Raw genomic sequence first — 20,088 nt, forward strand, 5'->3', positions numbered from 1 at the left:
GTTTATGTCAATGCTATTGTCACAGGACTATGGGATGATGTGAAGCTTGGAATTATTAGTAATAGTACTGATGTTTTGGCTCTTCAAGAGGATTTGAATAAGCTGGAAATCTAAGCCATGAATGGGCATATCAGTTTAATGCAACTAAATGTAAGGTTTTAAAACTTGGGATCCACAAATGAGATGCTTCTTACGCACTTGGTAGAGGAAAGAAGGGATCTTGAGTGATTGTGGATAGAGATTTGAAGTTCCAAAGATATATTGCAAAGGTTGTGATAACATTTTAGAGAATTGCTGCAATGTTGAGGAGGACATTGACCATGAGAGATTGCAGCAATTCTCTGAGATGTATTCACAACCTTTGCACAATATACGAGGGTGGTTTGACAAGTTCTCGGCCTCGACCATAGATGACAACACTATCTGCAAGAGATTATTTTTTTTTTTCTAAGTTGGAACAGCTGTCATAACCATCCATGTGAAATTGCAAGTTATTCTATCAAGTAGTTTGTTTTATACAGCTGTCTGAAGCAAAAGTGTTGTCTGTATTCCTTGAAATGGATAAAATTGAGTATCATGCAGTTATAAAATTCTTTGTAAAAGAAGATTTAATGCCAAAAGAAATTTATTTGAAGTTCATAAAAGTTTATGGGCACTCTTCTCCTTCATTTTTGACAATTAAGAAATGGGCTGCCGAGTTTAAATGTGGCTGTACCAGCCTTGAAGATGAGCCACGTGAAGGACATCCAAAAAGTGTAACAACACCAGAAATCATTGATCAAGTGCACGTTATGGTATTAGATGACCGGTGAGTCAAAAGTGCATGAAATTGCTAAGACTACAGGCATTTCAAAAGAACATGTAGGATATATTTTGCATGAAGAATTGCATATGAAAAAGCTTTGTGCAAGATGGGTGCCACACTTGCTCACAGCAGATCAAAAATGCACTTGCATGAAATTCTCTGAAAAGTGCTTGGAGCATTTTAATAAGAATAAAACTGATTTTGTGCATCAATTTATTAATATGGATGAGACTTGGATTCACTATTACACACACCAGAATCCAAACAGCAGTCAAAACAGCAGACAGAAGCCAGTTGTTCAGCACCAAAGAAGACAAAGTTGGTTCCATCAGCATCATGACATCAGTGTTTTGGGATGCTAAAGGCATTTTGTTTATTAATTATCTTGAAAAGGGTAAAACAATAACTGGGGGATATTATTCCGATCTTTTAACCAGACTAGACAAAAAAATTAGTGAGAAAAGACCCAGTTTGCAGAAGGAAAAAATCATCTTTCATCAGGACAATGCACCTGCCCACAAACGTGTTTTGACAATGGAAAATTAAGGGATCTGCACTATGAATTGTTGGAACATCCACCCTATTCCCCAGATTTGGCTCTCTCTGACTTCTATCTCTTCCCAAAACTAAAACTCTTCCTCATTGGTCAGTATTTTTCTTCGAATCAAGAGGTGATTGCAGCTGTAGAGGGGTATTTTGCAGATCTTACTGAGAACCACTACAGAGACGGGATAATGGCGCTGGAGCATTGCTGGAATAAACGTATTAGTCTTAAGGGAGATTGCGTTGAAAAATAAAAATAATTTTGAAATTATAAATTTGTTTTTTCGTTGTTAGGCCGAGAACTTTTCAGACCACCTTCATATGTCCTCAGAACCTCAAATCACTATCCATAATTATCCCAAGATTCCTTGCTTCTTCCACTGTCCCCATCATATAAACCTTTGATCAGACCACATAGATTTCTATGCTGAGATCTGATCACTAGGATTTGAAAGGGATGAAGTAACCTTGGAAAAGAGTACAGAGATTGATAAAAAAATGATAACAGGACCGTACAATGTTGAGCATGAGGGCATTCAGGCTGCAAAGTTTGGTAGATATGATTGAGACATGTAAGCTGTTGGAAAGGACAAGGGGTCATCTCTGAAAGTTTCAAAGGGAAGTGGTGAGTAAAAGGGCAAGTAGTATTTTTTTTTTTTTTTTGCATGGAATGCATTGCCTGAGAGGGTGGATTAAACAGGTATTCTAATATATATCCCGAAAAATCCAGTCTTATATAATAGGGAAAAAAATTTAAACCTGAATGAGATTAGAGAGACTTTTCAATGAAAACTGTAACATAATTTAGTTTTTAATTTGCAATATAACACAGGAAATTCAATAATTAAATTTAACATTTGTAATTTTTATGAAAATATTTCTTACCAATCAGCTTTTTACAACAGGATGTTTCAATAACATACAGGAAATTGCATTCAAATGCAAATAGTTCATTAGCAGTCATTCCTTTTTGATCACTAAAGCATTACAGAAATGTGTTTGGTTGGTGTGAGTGTTGAGCTTTAGCATCAAAAAAGTAGAAGTTTCCAATATATAAACAACAGCATCCTTTTCCATTTTGACTTTCTTCTGTGTAACCAAAATTGTAGCATGTTTATAAAACTATTCACCTTATTATGTTGAGGAGGCACAGTTAAAAAAGGTTTCCTTTTTTCATTTTATATATGAAGGTTTTTTTTTTTTTTTTTTGTATTTAAATATACTACACCACAGTGCTCTGACTGCATCATTTTCAACAGTTCAATTCCTTTGGAATTTCTTGCTGATCAAATGATTAAGTCTTAAAATATGACAAAAATAATTAAATTATTTTGTGGGAATTATATAATTTATATAATGAATATGACATATGCCTAAGATAGTAACTGACGGTTTTGGGAATATCAACGTGACCAGATGCAGAAAGACCGTTACACTTTCACTGGGATTCTGGAGTACACATTTCATTGAGATATGATACTGATATGAATTTATCACAGAATCAGTACATATTACTTAAATGATTTAAATGCTTTACACATGTTGATAATTAATTATAATACTTGCAAAGTAGTACTGTGATACTTCTCTGTTATTTGTGATGTTATATAAATATGCATACTGATAATGAGGATAATATACAAAAGAGCACCAGCAGTATGCATATTTACACAAACATCACCCAAGTGACCTAGTCAACAGTAGAGTTTAGAACACCACTTTTTACCCTTATAAGCAATTTTCCTTTAGTCCATGGATTTTGCAAGTTAAGAGGTTGAAAGTCATCCGCAAGACAGCATTCCCGACTACCAACTACTGCCACCAAACAAAAGTTGTGAAGCTGGCTATTTCCATAGATTGGGCCACCTCGCCCTTTTAATATGACTGCCATGTTTAACTGCTTTACTACCAAATCAACTACTTCTCTTGCTGTTGTTTGAGGAGTTACATGCAATTTGACACTAGTTCCACTTGGCAGCCCAGTTTCATAAGCTGCATATACTCGAATAATTCCTGATTGGCTATCTCCAGAGATAGAACTAGATGACGAGCTTGAATTAGATGAAGATGGTCTGTGTAATTCTGCTGAAAATCCATCCTCTACATCCTCGAGTTTCTTACAATGTATTCCTTCTCCAATGCTGCAAGCACTATCCCTAGAATGAATGCTCTCCTTTTCTAAACCATCTTCTTCTCCCTGAAATCCTTCAGTGTCCTGTGATGATACAGACTTAAAACTTCCAGTGCAGCTACTACCATTGTGGCTGTTTTTACTGGGTTCTCCTTGTGGATCACTGTAATCTTCTCCAATTTCTGCATAATTGAACCCAGAATTTGCTTTATCTGAACTCAATATTTTGCTTGTTACAGGTGCATCACTACACCCTTGACTGTCATAATCACAAGTATTTATAGGGAGTTTGGAAGTGGAAGCACTCCGACGAATTTCAAGGTTATTCATATGACAGGGTCTTGTATCAGAGCAGATGTTACTAATCTGCAAATAACTTTCTGAGTCATACTGAACTGCTTGAGTACTTAATTGTCTAGCTGAAGCTGCCTGTTCCTGCAGATGATCAGGAGATGAATCTGGAGAGAACTGTTCATACTTTTCCATCCATACTGATGATATAGGAATACCTCCTGGAGTTTGTTTATCTCGGGCAAAAGTTAACACATCCATGATCCACCGCATTGCTCTCCATGTGTTATCCACTTGAGTCTGGAAATCATGTAACTGGCTAAGACGTAATTTAGCTGATGCAACTTCAGATGAAGAAAAGGCCTGAAATATTTGGAAAATATAAATAAATTTGAAATACAATATATATATAAAGAAAGATGCTAAATAATAATAACAGTTACTATATATCTTTATAATATAAAACGGTCACATCCATCCCAAATTAAACTGCTCCCATGGCAACAGCAGTTCGACTTATGTAAAGTAGTCCGAGTGTGTGTTTTATTGTCAATATACAAGGAAGGGCAACACATGGATAAAATGTGCAGTACTTACTTTCAAATGTTTTGTGTTTGAGTGCATCATACCCATATATATTATTTTGAATTGGGGTAAAAAAAGAATGAAACAAGCATGATAAATTTAGCAGGCCATATGAAGCCTATTTTGTGCACGTGCATTGATTAAGATTCTTAGTCATTCTTGCCATTTTTAGTCAATGTTTTATTGTGCACAGTTTTCTTTAAACATCATACCATTGCACTTTTCCATAAAATGAAATATTAAAGAGAAAAATCGATTTTCATATCAATGCATGGTGACATATCAACATGTGTCTTAAGGGAATGGTCCAGGGAATTGGCCGTAGCATTGGCATGCCTGTTTAATAAGTCTTACAACAGCAGCACAAATTCCAAAGGGGTGGAAAGAAGGTAAAATTGTTCCACTGCATAAAGTTAATGAAAAGACTACAAATTATAGGCCAATCTGTATATCCAGAGTTGCGGTGAAGGTACTGGAGAGATTAATGAGAAATAGGATACAGAAATGGGTTGATAACAAGTATTCTCTGTGATTGTCAGTCTGGAGTGCTGTTGATGATAGCAGGCAAATTGTGTATGCACAAAGTGGAGATGCAAGATATAAATAGTGACAATGGTTTTGAGTCAGTATGGTGGGATGGAGGTGTTGACAGGAAGAAATATTTAATCGGATACTACTACTACAGGCCATGGAACATGAGTGTGGTGATGAAGAAATGTATAGACAACTTCATTAAGTGAAAAAGGGAAAGGTGATTATTATGGGTGATTTTAATTATGGCAGTATAGATTAGAATGAAGAAATAGCATTCACAAACAAGGAAAATTAATTTCTTGAGAGATAACTATCTTCTTAGGCAGTATGTCAATGTGGGAACACACGAGGATCCAGAGTTTTAGATCTGATCATTTCATCCGAGGATGTGATTGTGTGTGGGGTTTCACACTTTCCTCTAGTTGGTGAAAGTGATCAACTGGATTGTGGCTAGCCATATGAAGACTTCCATGAGGAAAAAATATATGTGGAATTACAAGGCTGGTGATTGTGAAAAACATAGGAAACAGCTTGGAGCTATAGCATGGAATGAGGTGTTAAATGGAAGGAAGATAAATGTTGCATAGGAACTGACCAAAAGATATATAACAATGTCAATATGCAAATACATTCTGCAGATCAAAAGACTGAATAAAATAGGTGTCAAATGGATGAATAAATGGATTAATCATAAAATCTGGAAGAAGAGGATACTGTGACAATGGTTTTGAGTCAGTATGGTGGGATGGAGGTGTTGACAGGAAGAAATATTTAATCGGATACTACTACAGGCCATGGAATGTGAGTGTGGTGATGAAGAAATGTATAGACAACTTCATTAAGTGAAAAAGGGAAAGGTGATTATTATGGGTGATTTTAATTATGGCAGTATAGATTAGAATGAAGAAATAGCATTCACAAATAAGGAAAATTAATTTTTTGAGAGATAACTATCTTCTTAATGGTAGCAATCAATTGCATGAGGAGAAACAAAAAGCAGGCAAAGAAAAACTGTAGAGAGTTTTTCTGATATGTGGTAAGATGACAGTGATGGATGAAAATACAGTAAAACCCCTTTTTTACACTTTCCAGAGGACTGATGGAAAAAAGTGTAAATAGCAGGAAATGTAAAAAAACATTAAAAATAGGCTAAAAGATGACTTACTGCTAGTATGTGACTCTACATACTGGATTACAGAATTTAATAACTGAAAATAAATGAATTTACAATTACTTATATTTATCTATTTAGAAATATCTTTAATTATTGATTGTTTTTGCTTTTTCTGCACTCTTATAAGTTCCACCTGCCTCTCCACAGTGTATAAGGCATTAAATGCCCCATCGTCTCCTGATGCACTTGCAATATACCGCTCAAAACAGAGATAGCTTCCATTGCTTCTTTACTAGTAGGGACAGTAGGTTCTTGATCATAGTCTTCTTCCACCACTTCTTCTTCACCAAGGTGGTTGGAAAGGATGTATTCTACACTTGGTACCATTGATGTGATCGCACCAGCATCAACATAGTCTTGAAATGAGGAAGACTCATCCATCACATAACAGTTGTTGGGCTCTGACATATCTTCTTCCTCCTGTAGTTGTTCCTCCTCTTCCACAAACTTAACTCCTGCTTTCTGGAAACAGTTGGATATGGTTCAGGAGTAACATGCAACCATGCTTTGGCCACATAATGCATGGCATCAAAGAATTGATATGGTCTCATTTATTTTGGGTCCATACCATTATCATGCATACACACAGCTTTTTCAACAAGCATATTTCTATATTTCCATTTAAATGCATAGATGATGCCAGGATCTAATGACTGGAGCTCACTTGTACAATTAGGGAGAAAGAACACTAATCTAATTGTTTAAACTAATCTAAACTAATTGTTTAACCTTTATATCAATGACATCGTCAGTGGATTACAAGGGGATATTCAGTTATTTGAGGATGATGTGAAGCTGGAAAGGATTATTAGTAATAGTGCAGATGTGGTAGCCCTGCAAGAGGATTTGAATAGGCTAGATAGATGGGCAAATGAATGGGAGCTTCAGTTTAATGCAGCAAAATGTAAGGTCTTGAGGTTTGGGACACCGCGATGGGAAACGGCTTACTCTGTGGGAGGAGTTAAACTGGAAGAAGTAGGGGAGACAAGAGATCCGGGGTTGATGATTGATAGAAACCTGAAATTTAGGGGACATATTGCAAAGGTGGTGAAGGTAACACAGAGGATTGCTGCAATAATGAGAAGGACACTGACCTGCAGAGATAAGAGTTATCATTCCATTAGATTATTGTTCTCAGATTTGGTCCCCAGGATTTGAAGGGGATAAATTAACTGTGGAAAGGGTACAAAGGCAGATAACAAAGACAGTTTCAGGACTGTACAATGTTAGTTATGAGGATCGTCTGAGGGAATGTGGACTGCAGAGTTTGGTGGATAGAAGAAGGAGGTGATATGATTTGAGACTTTTAAACTGTTGAGAGGTGGTTACAGGGTTGACACTGGGGAGTTCTTTCACTTGGTTGAACAGAGGGAAAGAGCTATGACAAAGGGCCATCCTGGAAGTTACGAAAGGAAACCGTGAGCAAGAGTATCATCGCCGGTATTATCGTCTCCGCTAGAGGGATTCGTAGTGTGTAGTGTTCGTGAAAGCTCCTGATAAGATAAGCATTATTTTCAGTAATCGTTGATAAATTTACTTTAATATTGTGTAGTTTTGTTTGTGTTGCGTATCTTAGTGCATCTGTTTGTGTGTTTTTGGTGTTTATAATTTATAATTTGATAAAATACGTTACTAGTAAGTATGGCTCCAGTACGAAGGAAAATGGCGGCCAGTAATGATGGTTCACCATCTTCTTTCAAGAATGGCAATGTAAAAGAGATGATTCAGTGTACTATCTGCGAAATGTAAGGTTTGCGGGGTGCAGTCAGAGTGTGGTTAAATGATAATAAAGGAGTCAATGTGTGTAGAAAATGTAGGGAGAATGAGGAATTGAAGTGTATTTCGGATCGTGAGTGTGATATTTTTGTCAAACTTCAGAATGAAGAAAATAGGGATATGACAAGAAACGGCGAGGTTGTACCAGAGAATTGTGAGAGTGTGAATGTAGAAAGTGTGAATGATAGTATTAATGGTTTTACATAGAATAAAAAAGATGAGATAGATGCAATGAGTGAGATCGCGTTGTTGAATGGTGCGATACAAAGGGCAAAACAGCAGCTAGAGCGTATGAGCAAAAGTCGTATGAATGAACCAGCCATTAATAAAAAGTATGACAGGAAAAATAGGCATATGAGTGTGAACATGAACAAAATGAAGGATAGAGTGCTGTATGGAGACTCGTTAGTACGAGGTGTGTTAGTAGAGGATTTGGCAAAATCGTACCAACCTGGTGCAACTAAAGGATGTAACTAAGTCTATTAGAGAGCAAAAGGAAAGAGTGATTGTTGTGGCAGGTACGAATGATCTGAAAGGAGATAAAATGGAAATGATAGAAGACCTGAATGAATTGTTTGAGGTAGCAAAAGAAAAGAGTGAGAGAGTTAGAATGATTAGTCTTTTGCCATGGTATGACAGTGAAATGTTTAAAAGGAGGGCCATAATTGTGAATGACTTTATGCGTGGGTTATGTATGACGAGTAGTATGGAATTTGTGGCTGTGTGGAGTGAGTGTGATGGGCGAAAGGATCTATATAAGATGGATGGCTTGCATTTGAATGGTTACGGTGCAAGGAGACCTGAGAAAGTGCTGCTGAATGTAGTGGATGTGCAAATTCAGGGAAATTAGATTTAGTAAGGGGGGGGTAGATATATAGTCCTTAGGGAGACAGTTGAATGTATGAATGAATATAATATGCCCGAGCGAATGACAACAAATCAGAGTGGGATAGTTAATATAAGGCATCAAGGTAGGGTTGGGGCTAATGGGGGTCTTAAATTCATGTACACTAATGCTAGGAGTATTAGGAACAAGAAGGAAGAGTTTTTGGCCATGGTTGGCACTTCCAGACCACAGGTTATTGGTATTAGTGAATCATGGCTGACTGTAGATGATATAGCTAGTGGGATTAAATGTGATGGGTATAGTGTGTTCAGGAATGACAGGGAGAATACAATGGGGGGAGGAGTATTGTTGATGAAAGCTGATGAACTACAGCCAAGGAGAATAGAAGTTGAATTGCAGGATAGAGAAAAGAGCACATTTGAGGCCATTTGGTGTGAGATTATGGCTAGCAGAACTAAATATACAATTGGGTGCTGCTATAGACCAGGTGATGCAAAAGATGGTGGTGACAGTATGCACAAGCAAATAGAAGAAATGAGTGGAAGGAGGATAATTATTATGGGAGATTTCAACTATGGTAGCATTGATTGGAGTGAGGAGAGGACACATGAGAGGAAGGAATTGGATTTTATGCGGTTATTAAGGGATAACTATCTGCGACAGCATGTAATGGAAAATACTAGGGGTCAGAGAGTGCTTGACCTAGTAATTACATCTGAGGATTTGGCTGTAACAAATAAGACCACATTGCCACCAATTGCTGAGAGTGATCATAGGGCCTTGACTTGGGAGGTGGCTAAAGGTGTGGAATTTTCAATTAAGACAGGGTACATGTGGAATTATCGGGCTGGAAAGTATGACAAGCTTAGGAGTTTGATTGGTTCAGTACCATGGCATGTACAACTGCAAGGACTAGAAGTTGATAGTGCATGGGAGGCAGTCAAGAAGTGTTTGCATGAAGCAATGGCTGACTGTATACCTAGAGTCCCAATAAATCAAGTAGGGGTTAAATGGATGAATAACACCATTAAGCTTGAGCTGCAAAAAAAGAAACAACTATTGAAGGAATTTAAGGAGAAAGGTGACTGGCAGGCACACGAATGGTATAAAGCACAGGCCAGAATGGTAACGAGTGTGGTAAGAAAAGCAAAAAAGGATTACGAAAGAACATTGGCCATGCAGGCTAAAGAGAATCCTAAACAGTTTTTTAAATATGTAGCAAGTAAAAGGGAAAATGTACATATCAGAATGATTTTAAAGAATGCCAATGGTAGGGAGGTAACTGAATCAGTTGATATAGTTGAGTTACTGAGTGAGCACTTTGCAAGAATATATCATCCAGGTTGTGACATTGCAGAAACGAATAAACCAGTAAATTATATGGGAATTGTGGTGAATGAAGTGGAGGTGAGCAGTCTATTGCATAACCTCAATGTCAATACATCCGTGGGATTGGATGGTATACCAGCTTGTGTCGTACGAAAAGCAGCTAGAGAATTGTCAGTACCTTTGACTTTCTTCTTCTTCTTCTTCTGCAGCTTCTCCCACTTAAGTGGGGTCACTGTTTGTAATGAGTCTCCTCCATACCTTCCTGTCTTGGGCTGTCACCACATCCAAGTTCTTCATCTTCAAGTCCTCTTCTACCAGCTCCCTCCATCTCTTCTTTGGCCGCCCATGCTTCCGCCTTCCTTGCACATCCATCTGCATGACCCTTCTTCCCACATATTCATCCTCCCTCCTCATCACATGACCAAACCATCTCAACCTTGCCTCCTGTATTTTCGCTCCTAAGTTCGTAACTTTCACTGTTCCCCCTGACATAGTCATTTCTCTGACGATCCTTTCTGGTCACACCGCACATCCACCTAAGCATTCTCATCTCTGCTACTTCCATCCTGCTGATGTTATTTTTCCTCAGGGCCACAGTTTCTATAGCATGTCATAGCTGGCCTCACTACTGTCCTATAAATTTTGCCTTTCATGATCGGCACCCTCTTATCGCATAACACTCCAGCCATCTCCCTCCAGTTCCTCCAACCTGTTTGTATCCTGCATCCCACTTCCTTCTCAGCCCCTCCATCTTCTTCCACTGTTGAACCTAAGTATCTAAAGTCTCTCACCTTCCTGATGACATTTCCTTCCAGATCTATCTCCTGGCTGCTGCCACCCACTGTGCAACACATATACTCTGTCTTACTTCTGCTCAGTCTCATACCTCTCTCTTCCAGTACTTTTCTCCATCTTTCCAGTTTAGTTCCCGCTTCTTCTCTTGAGTCTACACACAGCAAGCTGTCATCTGCATACAACATTGTCCAAGGCGCATCTTCTCTCACCTCCTCTGTTACCACCTCCATCACAATATTAAACAGAAATGGACTTAATGCTGACCCTTGATGCAAGCCAACTGTTACTTGAAAACTTTCTGTCTGTCCCAAACAGGTCCGAACACTTGTCTTCACATTTGTGTACATTTCCCACACCAACCTGACATATTTCTCCGGCACCTTCTTCTCCCTCAGACAACTCCATACTTATTGCCTTGGCACTCTATCATATGCTTTCTCCAGATCAATAAATGCCAGATGTAGCTCCCTTTGTTTCTCTCGATATTTTTCCATCATCTGTCATAACCCAAAGATAGCATCTGTTGTTGATCTACCAGGTATTAAGCCAAAATGTTCCTTTGCAATTTCAACCTCCTTCCTCAATCTACCATCAAGCTTTCATTGTGGGGGACATCAACTTTATTCCTCTGTAATTTTTACAGTCTTGTGCATCCCCTTTACCCTTGTAGACGGGAACAAGAGTACTCTCCCTCCATTCCTCAGGTATATTTTCCTGTTGGCAAACTTTCATGAACAGGTCCCACAGCAGGTCAATTCCCTCTTCCCCCAGTGCCTTCCATGCCTCCACTGGAATTCTGTCGGGCCCACCGATTTTCCATTCCTCATCCTCTTCATGGCCTCCGTCACTTTCATTCTACTGATATTCTGCACCATCCCCTCAGAAGGCTGCCCATCTCCTCTGTGAGTCCTTGCATTTTCCTCATTCAAAAGTCCCTCAAAGTATATTTTCCATCTGTTTCTTATGTCCACATCCCTCCATAATACTCTTCCTTCAGCATCTTTGATCTGCCTCACATGTAAGATGTCCTTTGCCTTTATTTCTACATTTCGCTAGATGGTAAATTTTTCTCTGTCCTTCCTTTGTTTCTAATTGATCATACAGATCTTGATATGCCATGGCCTTCGCCTGTGCCACAACTCTCTTGGCTTCTTGCTTTCTCTCTTTGTACACCTCTCTGTCCTCTTCCACTCTTGACTCATCCCACTTCTGCTTTGCCTTCCTCTTAGCTGTCAATGCCACTTGTACATCATTATTCCACCACTAACCCTCCTTCTGCTCTCTAATCTTTCCAGATGTCTCACCAAGCACCTCGATTGCACAGCTCAGGATTACTTTTGAATTATGTTTCCACCAATCTTGTACACTTTCCAGTCCATCCGAAATCCTCTCTAACACCCTCTCCCTAAAATGATTCCTCGCACTCTCCTCTTTTAAGCGAAACCACTTAATTGTCTTCATCCCATGGCATCCAGAAGTTCTTATCTTCGATCTTATTTTAAAGTCTGCGCACAGCAGTCGGTGTTGTTGTGCTACTTGATCTGTTAGAATTACTTTACAATTTGTCACAACCTTAAGATGTTTTCTTCTAGTCAAAATGTAGTCAATTTGTGAGCTGTTGTTACCACTCCTAAATGTTATCAAATGTTCTTCCCTCTTGTAGAAAAAAGTTCACAATTGCCAGATCAAATGCTACTGCAAAGTCCACAACCCTCTCTCCTTCCTGGTTCATCATTCCCACTCCGTGGCCACCATGCACCCTTTCACAGTCTCTATTCTGCCTTCCTATGTGCCCGTTCAAGTCTCCTCCGACAATCACCATCTCATTTTCTTCCAATTCCCTCATTTCTTTATCTAACACGTTCCAGAACTCATCTTTTTCCTGTGCTGTACAACCAACTTGCGGGGCATATACACATAATACGACCACCGGCTCTTCTCCAAGACCCAATTTCGTTCGCATGATCCTGTCGTTCCTTCTACCCACATCCAGTACTTCACCCTTCATTCTGCCACACACCACAATTCCTACACCATTTCTTCCCTCGTTATTCGCTCCAGAGTAGAACAATTTATCTCCATCTCCCAGTTCCTTTGCCTTTCCCCCTTTCCACCTTGACTCCTGCACACATAAAATGTCCAACTTCCTCATCATGTCTGCCACCTCTCTTCTGCTTCCAGTCATGCTTCCAACATTCAGTGTTACCACTCGCAACATCCTCTCCGCCTGCTGGGCTCGCTTCTTTAACTGCACCCGCACTTGATGTGGTAGCCCTCGTCCACTTCTTGCAGCTGTAGGGTGATGTGGCTGCACGTAGCTTAAGGGGAATGCCCTAGCCCTTATATCATTTTCTCTTTGACTCATAATCATAGTTTGAGTTGGCACTGAAGTTTTCCGACCAGATGCCCTTCCTGACAGCAACCCTCGCATTTATCCGGGCTTGGGACCGGCACCTATTGAGGCTAGCTTGCCTCCTTCGGTGACTGTAAGACGAAATGACTTAGCAAGATAGGAACGACTCACCCCTAGCCCTTGAATACTCTAATAGCATCAGAGGGAAGGAGCAAGGAGAGGAGAAAGAAGCAAAGAAAGAAGAGGAGGGACCAGTCTACAGAATAATATAACAGATATATATTACATGAAGTAAGGCATGGTCCAGCATCAGGTACCTCAGGTTTGCCATGCCCGTACTCACTAAAGTGAGCCCTTGAGGTTTCAGTACCCTTGACCATTTTGTTTAATTTGAGTCTCGGGTCTGGGTTAGTCCCGAGGGGAGGGTGGAAAGAGGGAAAAATAGTTCCACTGCATAAACGTGGTTCTAAGACTGCTGTTGTAAATTACCGACCGATTAGCATATCAGGAATCATTGTCAAGGTCTTACAGAAATTAGTCAAGAAAGAATACAGGATTGGATAGATGAAAATGGGTTAATGAATGGGGGACAACATGGTTTTGTGAAGGGTAGATCATGCCTCAGTAACTTGCTCACGTTTTATAACACAGTGACGGCTGAACTGGATAGGGGTAATGGGTTTACAGTGATACTACTGGACCTTGCCAAGGCCTTTGACAGGATACCATATGGAACCCTAATCAGTAAACTGGAGCAGATGGGGATAGATATAGAGTTGGTGAGATGAATAGGAGGGTGGTTGAAGGAGAGATACCAGAGAGTGGTTTATTCAGGAGTGGAGTCTAAAAGATGGCTTGTGACTAGTGGAGTGCCACAGGGCTCTGTTCTTGGACCACTGCTTTTCAGTTTGTTCATCAATGATATAGGAAAGGATTTGAGAGGAAGTGTTCACTTGTTAGCTGATGATGCAAAGTTGGGTAGAGCAATTATGAGTGCACAGGATGTCAAAATTTTACAGGATGATATGGATAGTTTGGAGGACTGGGCTAGGAAAAATGGATGTCAATTTAATGTGCCAAAGTGTAAGGTGATGCACTTTGGGGTGAAAAGAATAGCAGCAGTATATCGCATTGGTGGAACCGCACTCCAGGAGGTTGATTTGGCCAGGGATTTGGGAGTGTTGGTGGATAGGGAATTGAAGTTTAGGGGCACATTGCAAAAGTGACTAAAACAGCTCACCAAATCACTTGGCTTCTGAAAAATACTTTAACATGCAGAGACAAACAAGTTCTTGTTCCTCTGTATCGAGCCTTGATAAGACCCCATCTGGACTACTGTGCCCAGTTTGGGCACCAGGGTGTCTTCATGATGGGGAGGAAGTGGAGAGGATCCAGAGATGAGTGACCAAGATGACAGCAGGTCTGTGGAATGAACCTTATGAGAATAGGTTGAAGATTTGTGGGTTGCAGAGATTGGACGATAGGCGAAGGAGTAGTGATATGATTGAGACATTCAAATTCCTGAAGGGTTTCTATAAGATTGATCTAGAAGATATTTTTGAAAATATGACTGGTGGTGGGAGGACTAGGGGCCATGCATGGAAGCTGGGCAAGAGCATGGCTGACAAGGGTGTTAGAGCTAGGTTTTTTACTTGGAGAGCGGCGAATGAGTGGAATAAGCTTCCAGAGTCTGTTGTGGGTGCTACGACCGTGAATGAGTTCAAGGCAAGGTATGATAGATACTGTGTCAATGTCGAATAGTTGTTCTTGATATGATGTTAGGGCCTCCCTCGATGAGTCTGTCGACTCCTTGGAGTTGCCCGGAACAATAACAATAACAAGAGGGTGAGGGGTTTCTTTGCATGGAGGGTGTTTGAACCATGGAATGCACTGCCTGATAGAGTGGTGAGAGTGAGAACGGTCAATGAGTTTAAGGAGTGCATGATAGACTTGTGTTTCCTAGGAGGGACCTCCCACGATGAGTCTTGATAGACTTTGTGTTTCTTAGGAAGGACTTCCCATGATGAACCTTTTGATTCCATGGAGGCCTGAATAATAATAATCTAATGTTTCTGAGCTAAAGATTTTCAGGGCGTGCAGGACATTTGTCCAGTAGTAATAGTATTTTGTGGTGATTTGCCCCCATTTTAGCATCCAGAGCATTGGTGGATATGAAGATGCTGCTGGTCATCCATGCTGTGCTGTTGGCATCATACTTAGTAAGCAGATTTTTCACGTTCTTAAAACACTTTGGCTTTTTAAATTTACCAATTACCAGCAGAGGTAATTTTTCTGATCCATCAGCATTGACCATGAGCAAAACAGTTATCCTCTGCTTGCTGATTTTTCCACTGTGACACTTCTCTCCTTTAAAACACAATGTTTTACTTGGCAGAATGTTATAAAAGAGCCCAGTTTCATCAACATTGAAAATATTTTTCGGTTCGTAGTCCTGAATAATAGTCTTTAGTTCATGTTTCCACTGGTTTACATTTCCCCTGCAACGCTATTACTTTCTCCACACACTTGATTATACACAATATTGCAACGAGTCTTGAAATGATCAATCCATCCTTTTGAAGCAGTAAAACCATTAATCCCCAACCTCGCAGCAAATTTAAGGCCTTTCGCTCAGAGTATAGTACCATAGACTGGAATACCCGATGCTCTCGTAGAAACAAACCACTCCGACACAAGTTTATCCAATTCATTGTATGTCGATGTCTGGATATATCGTTATTTTGATATAGCGTCAGATTGCTTTGCATTGAGTTCAATGCTTGACCTGTTTTTTCTATTGTGTTCAAAGTTGACACAGAGTCCAAAATCTTTTGCTAATTGCACATGTGTTCCGGCATGCCAATCTAGATGTAGCAGAATGGCCATCTTTTCTTCTACCGAAATACATTTTCTGTCTTTTTTCTCCATGTTACTAACATGGATCATCCGCCACCACAACTTGAAAGCAACTATCACATGCTAAATTACATAGCAGAAATTATGCAATGTCAATTCATACTATGATTGAAAAATCAAGGTATCACTCATCACTACATCACTGCTGCAAGTGTACAAGTCAACGTGATGGCAGAAACAAAACTACAGCCGAAAGCAACACCATTTGGGAACAGAAATACACAGATTTCCGCAGAAATCGATTTGAATGAGAGGAAATTGATTCAAAAATCAGTGTTGCCACCTGATAAAAAAAATGCAAATCACGGGAAATAATGTCCAAATCAAGTTGTTAATGACGGGAAAACAATATATCGTAAGAATAGACCTTAAGATGGGACCAACAGAAAATGACGTAAATGGCAGGAAAACATAAATTGGGGGAATGTAAAAACGGGGTTTCACTGTAGTAGAATGGTAACTGCTGCAGGAGATATCGTTGAGGCATTCAGTGAACAATTTAGACAAGTGTTTCATCAGGGTGAAATCATGAAAAGCTCAAGTGCATAGAACATTATTATCATCATCAGATGACCTCCATGGATCAAGAGACTCATTGCAGTAGGTCACATGCACAGTTCATCATACCTTGACTTAAATGCATTCACATTATCAGCAATTCATTCCAATCACCCTCCACTCTCCCTGCAGGAAATCTACTATTCACCCCCGTTTGCTCACATCCTCCTTATATAGCTTTCAGGGATGACCTCTTGTTCTCCAAATGTCTCCAAACACTCTAGGAAAAACTCATCTACATTAATCTAGTAATTACCTCTTACCAACTTATGTCTTGATCATGTCATCCCCTTCTTTCTATGCACTAGGCTCTGCAATTTACATTCTCTCAGTCTATCCTCATACTTCACATTCTGGCGACTGGAAACTGACTTTTATTATTATTATTTAGGCCTCCAAGGTGTCAAAAGACTCATCGTGGGAGGTCCTTTCTGGGAAACACAAGTCTATCAAGACTCATTGTGGGAGGTCCCTCCTAGGAAACACGTCTATCATGCCACTCCTTAAACTCATTGACCGTTCTCGCTCTCACCACTCCATCAGGCAATGCATTCCATGGTTCAACCACCCTCCATGCAAAGAAACCCCTCACCCTCTTGCTCACAGTTTCCTTTCGTAACTTACAGGGATGGCCCCTAGTCATCACTCTTTCCCTCTGTTCAACCAAGCGAAAGAACTCCCCAGTGTCAACCCTGTAACCACCTCTCAACAGTTTAAAAGTCTCAATCATATCACCTCCTTCTTCTATCCACCAAACTCTGCAGTCCACATTTCCTCAGACAATCCTCATAACTAACATTGTACAGTCCTGAAACTGTCTTTGTACCCTTTCCACAGTTAATTTATCCCCTTCAAATCCTGGGGACCAAATCTGAGAACAATAATCTAATGGAATGATAACTCTTATCTCTGCAGGTCAGTGTCCTTCTCATTATTGCAGCAATCCTCTGTGTTACCTTCACCACCTTTGCAATATGTCCCCTAAATTTCAGGTTTCTATCAATCATCAACCCCAGATCTCTTGTCTTCCCTACTTCCTCCAGTATATATCTCCTCCAGTAGAGTATGCAGCGTCCCATCGATGTGTCCCAAACCTCAAGATCTTACATTTTGTTGCATTAAACTGAAGACCCCATTCATTTGCCCATCTGTCTAGCTTATTCAAATTCTCTTGCATGACTACCAACATCTGCACTATTACTAATAACCCTTCACAGCTTCACATCATCTGTAATCCACTGACAATGTCATTGATATAAAGGTTAAACAATATAGGTCCCAGTACTGAGCCCTGTGGGACCCCACTTGTAACCCTCTGATGTAAGGATAGAACTGGAGAAAGTCCTGCTCGTGGAGGAGTAGCTGTCCTGGTGGGCGGTCATATTCCTTTCCGTCAGGTCCAGCTTAATGCTTCTCTGGAAGCAGTGGCGATTTGCTTCTCTGTGGGATTTCTTATTACAGTGTGTTCAATTTATTTACCACCAAATGCTGAGTTAAATGAAATTGATCTTGATAACCTTATCTCGCAACTGCCTGAACCCATACTTTTGATGGGTGACTTTAACGGTCACAATACTCTGTGGGATGGTGCCAACACTAATAGACAAGGTCGAATCATTGAAAAAATTCTTGATAATAATAACCTTTCCCTTCTAAATAATAAACTCGATACTTTCTTCCATATGCTTACCCGTTCATATTCTGCAATTGATCTTGCAATCTGTTCCCCTTCCATTCTTCCACTGCTCATGTGGGATGTTGAAGAGAACATATATGGAAGTGATCACTTTCCTGTTCTTTGTACAATGTCTTCACAGGAACAATATTCGCATGCACAGATGCCTATATGGAAAGTGGACCAGGCTAACTGGAACACTTTCTCTCATCTTGCAAAATTTAATGCTGATGCCATCAGTCAAACACCTATCAATGAAGCTGTAAAATATATAACAGAATGCATTGTCCAGGCAGCAACAACCTCCATCCGAAAAACATTATCTCGATTTTCAGTCTATCCAAAGCTTTGGTGGAACCCAGAATGTCAGGTAGCCAAAAAAGATCAACACAGAGCATGGAGCATATTTCATAGATATCCCACCACATCAAATTTAATAACTTTCAAGCGTGCTCGAGCCAAAGCACTTTATGTAAGACGTCAGAGTCAAAATCAATCATGGATCCTACATCATGGATCCTAAATCAATCATGGATCCTACATCATGTACTACATCAATTAATCAAATGACCAGTCCAAAAATTGTATGGGATAAAATCCAGAAAATGAAAGGCAGATATAGTACGCACTGTTTGTCCACCTTAGACTATAATGGAAGTGTTCTTGCTGATCCCAAAGCTATTGCAGATACTTTGGGAGAAACGTTTTGCTAAAATCTCAGCAATAGCTTCATATTCTCTGGAATTTTTAATACTGAAAGAGCAGCAAGAGAAACAAAGGCCTAATTTTTCTACCAACATTCTTCAGCCATATAATCAGCCATTTGTCAAGGTGGAACTAAAAAGAGCTCTCCTACAATCTCACCCTAGTGCAGTAGGACCTGATGACATCCATTATGAAATGATAAAACATCTACCATCATCTTCTATGGATCTTCTTCTCCTATTATACAATAGAATACTTGCAGAGGAAGAGTTTCCAAATTTTTGGCATAAGTCAATTGTCATCGCTATCCCAAAACCAGGAAAAGATCCAACACAAGCAAATAATTATCGACCCATTGCTCTGACCAGCTGTCTTTCTAAGATACTAGAGAAAATTATTAATGCCAGAATTCTCTGGTATTTAGAATGCAACAGTCTTCTCTCCAATACACAATGTGGTTTCAGTAGACATCGATCAACTTTAGACCATTTAGTTCGGTTAGAAACTTGTATAAGAGATGCATTTCTTAAGCGAGAACATCTTGTCTCAGTTTTTTTCGACATGGAAAAAGCTTTTGACACAGCCTGGAGATATGGCATATTAAAAGACTTCTATAACCTAGGTCTCAAAGGACACCTCCCTATATTTATTAAAAACTTTCTGTCCAGGTGAACTTTCCAAGTCAGAGTGGGAAGTACGCTATCTCGACCATATCATCAAGAACAAGGCTCTGTCTTAAGTGTAACCCTTTTTGCTATTAAAATTAACTCAATAATTGAACAGCTTACTTCCACTGTAGACAATGCTCTATATGTTGATGACTTCACAATTTACTGTCACTCACGTAACATGAGGGTAATTAAAAGACAACTTCAGCAAGCAATTGATCATGTCTCTCTGTGGGCTCTTAACAATGGGTTTAGGTTTTCAACAGAAAAAAATGTCTGTGTACACTTCTGTCGAAAATGCACTCATCACCCAAATCCTGAACTAAGAATGGGACATACTGTTATTCCAGTAGCTACAGAAACCAAGTTCTTAGGATTCATCTTTGACAGAAAACTCGCATTT

At 39.6% G+C, this 20,088-nt stretch overlaps 1 protein-coding gene across 1 annotated transcript in view; it reads right to left on the minus strand.

Annotated features, from left to right (window-relative positions):
- Positions 1–2,192: 2,192 nt before the first annotated feature.
- Positions 2,193–20,088, minus strand: part of LOC150102861 (ankyrin repeat and fibronectin type-III domain-containing protein 1-like) — a 355,850-nt gene continuing 337,954 nt past the window's right edge. The window contains exon 24 of the mRNA XM_090397404.1: positions 2,193–4,133. Within this exon, the coding sequence (XP_090253530.1) occupies positions 3,039–4,133 (1,095 nt within the window). The 3' untranslated portion in view covers positions 2,193–3,038. The remainder of the gene's footprint in view (positions 4,134–20,088) is intronic.

Source organism: Typopeltis vanoorti, chromosome 9 (assembly GCF_054136105.1).
Source record: "Typopeltis vanoorti isolate ZY-2024b chromosome 9, IOZ_Tvanoo_1.0, whole genome shotgun sequence".
In the NCBI taxonomy this organism is placed as follows: Eukaryota; Metazoa; Arthropoda; class Arachnida; order Uropygi; family Thelyphonidae; genus Typopeltis; species Typopeltis vanoorti.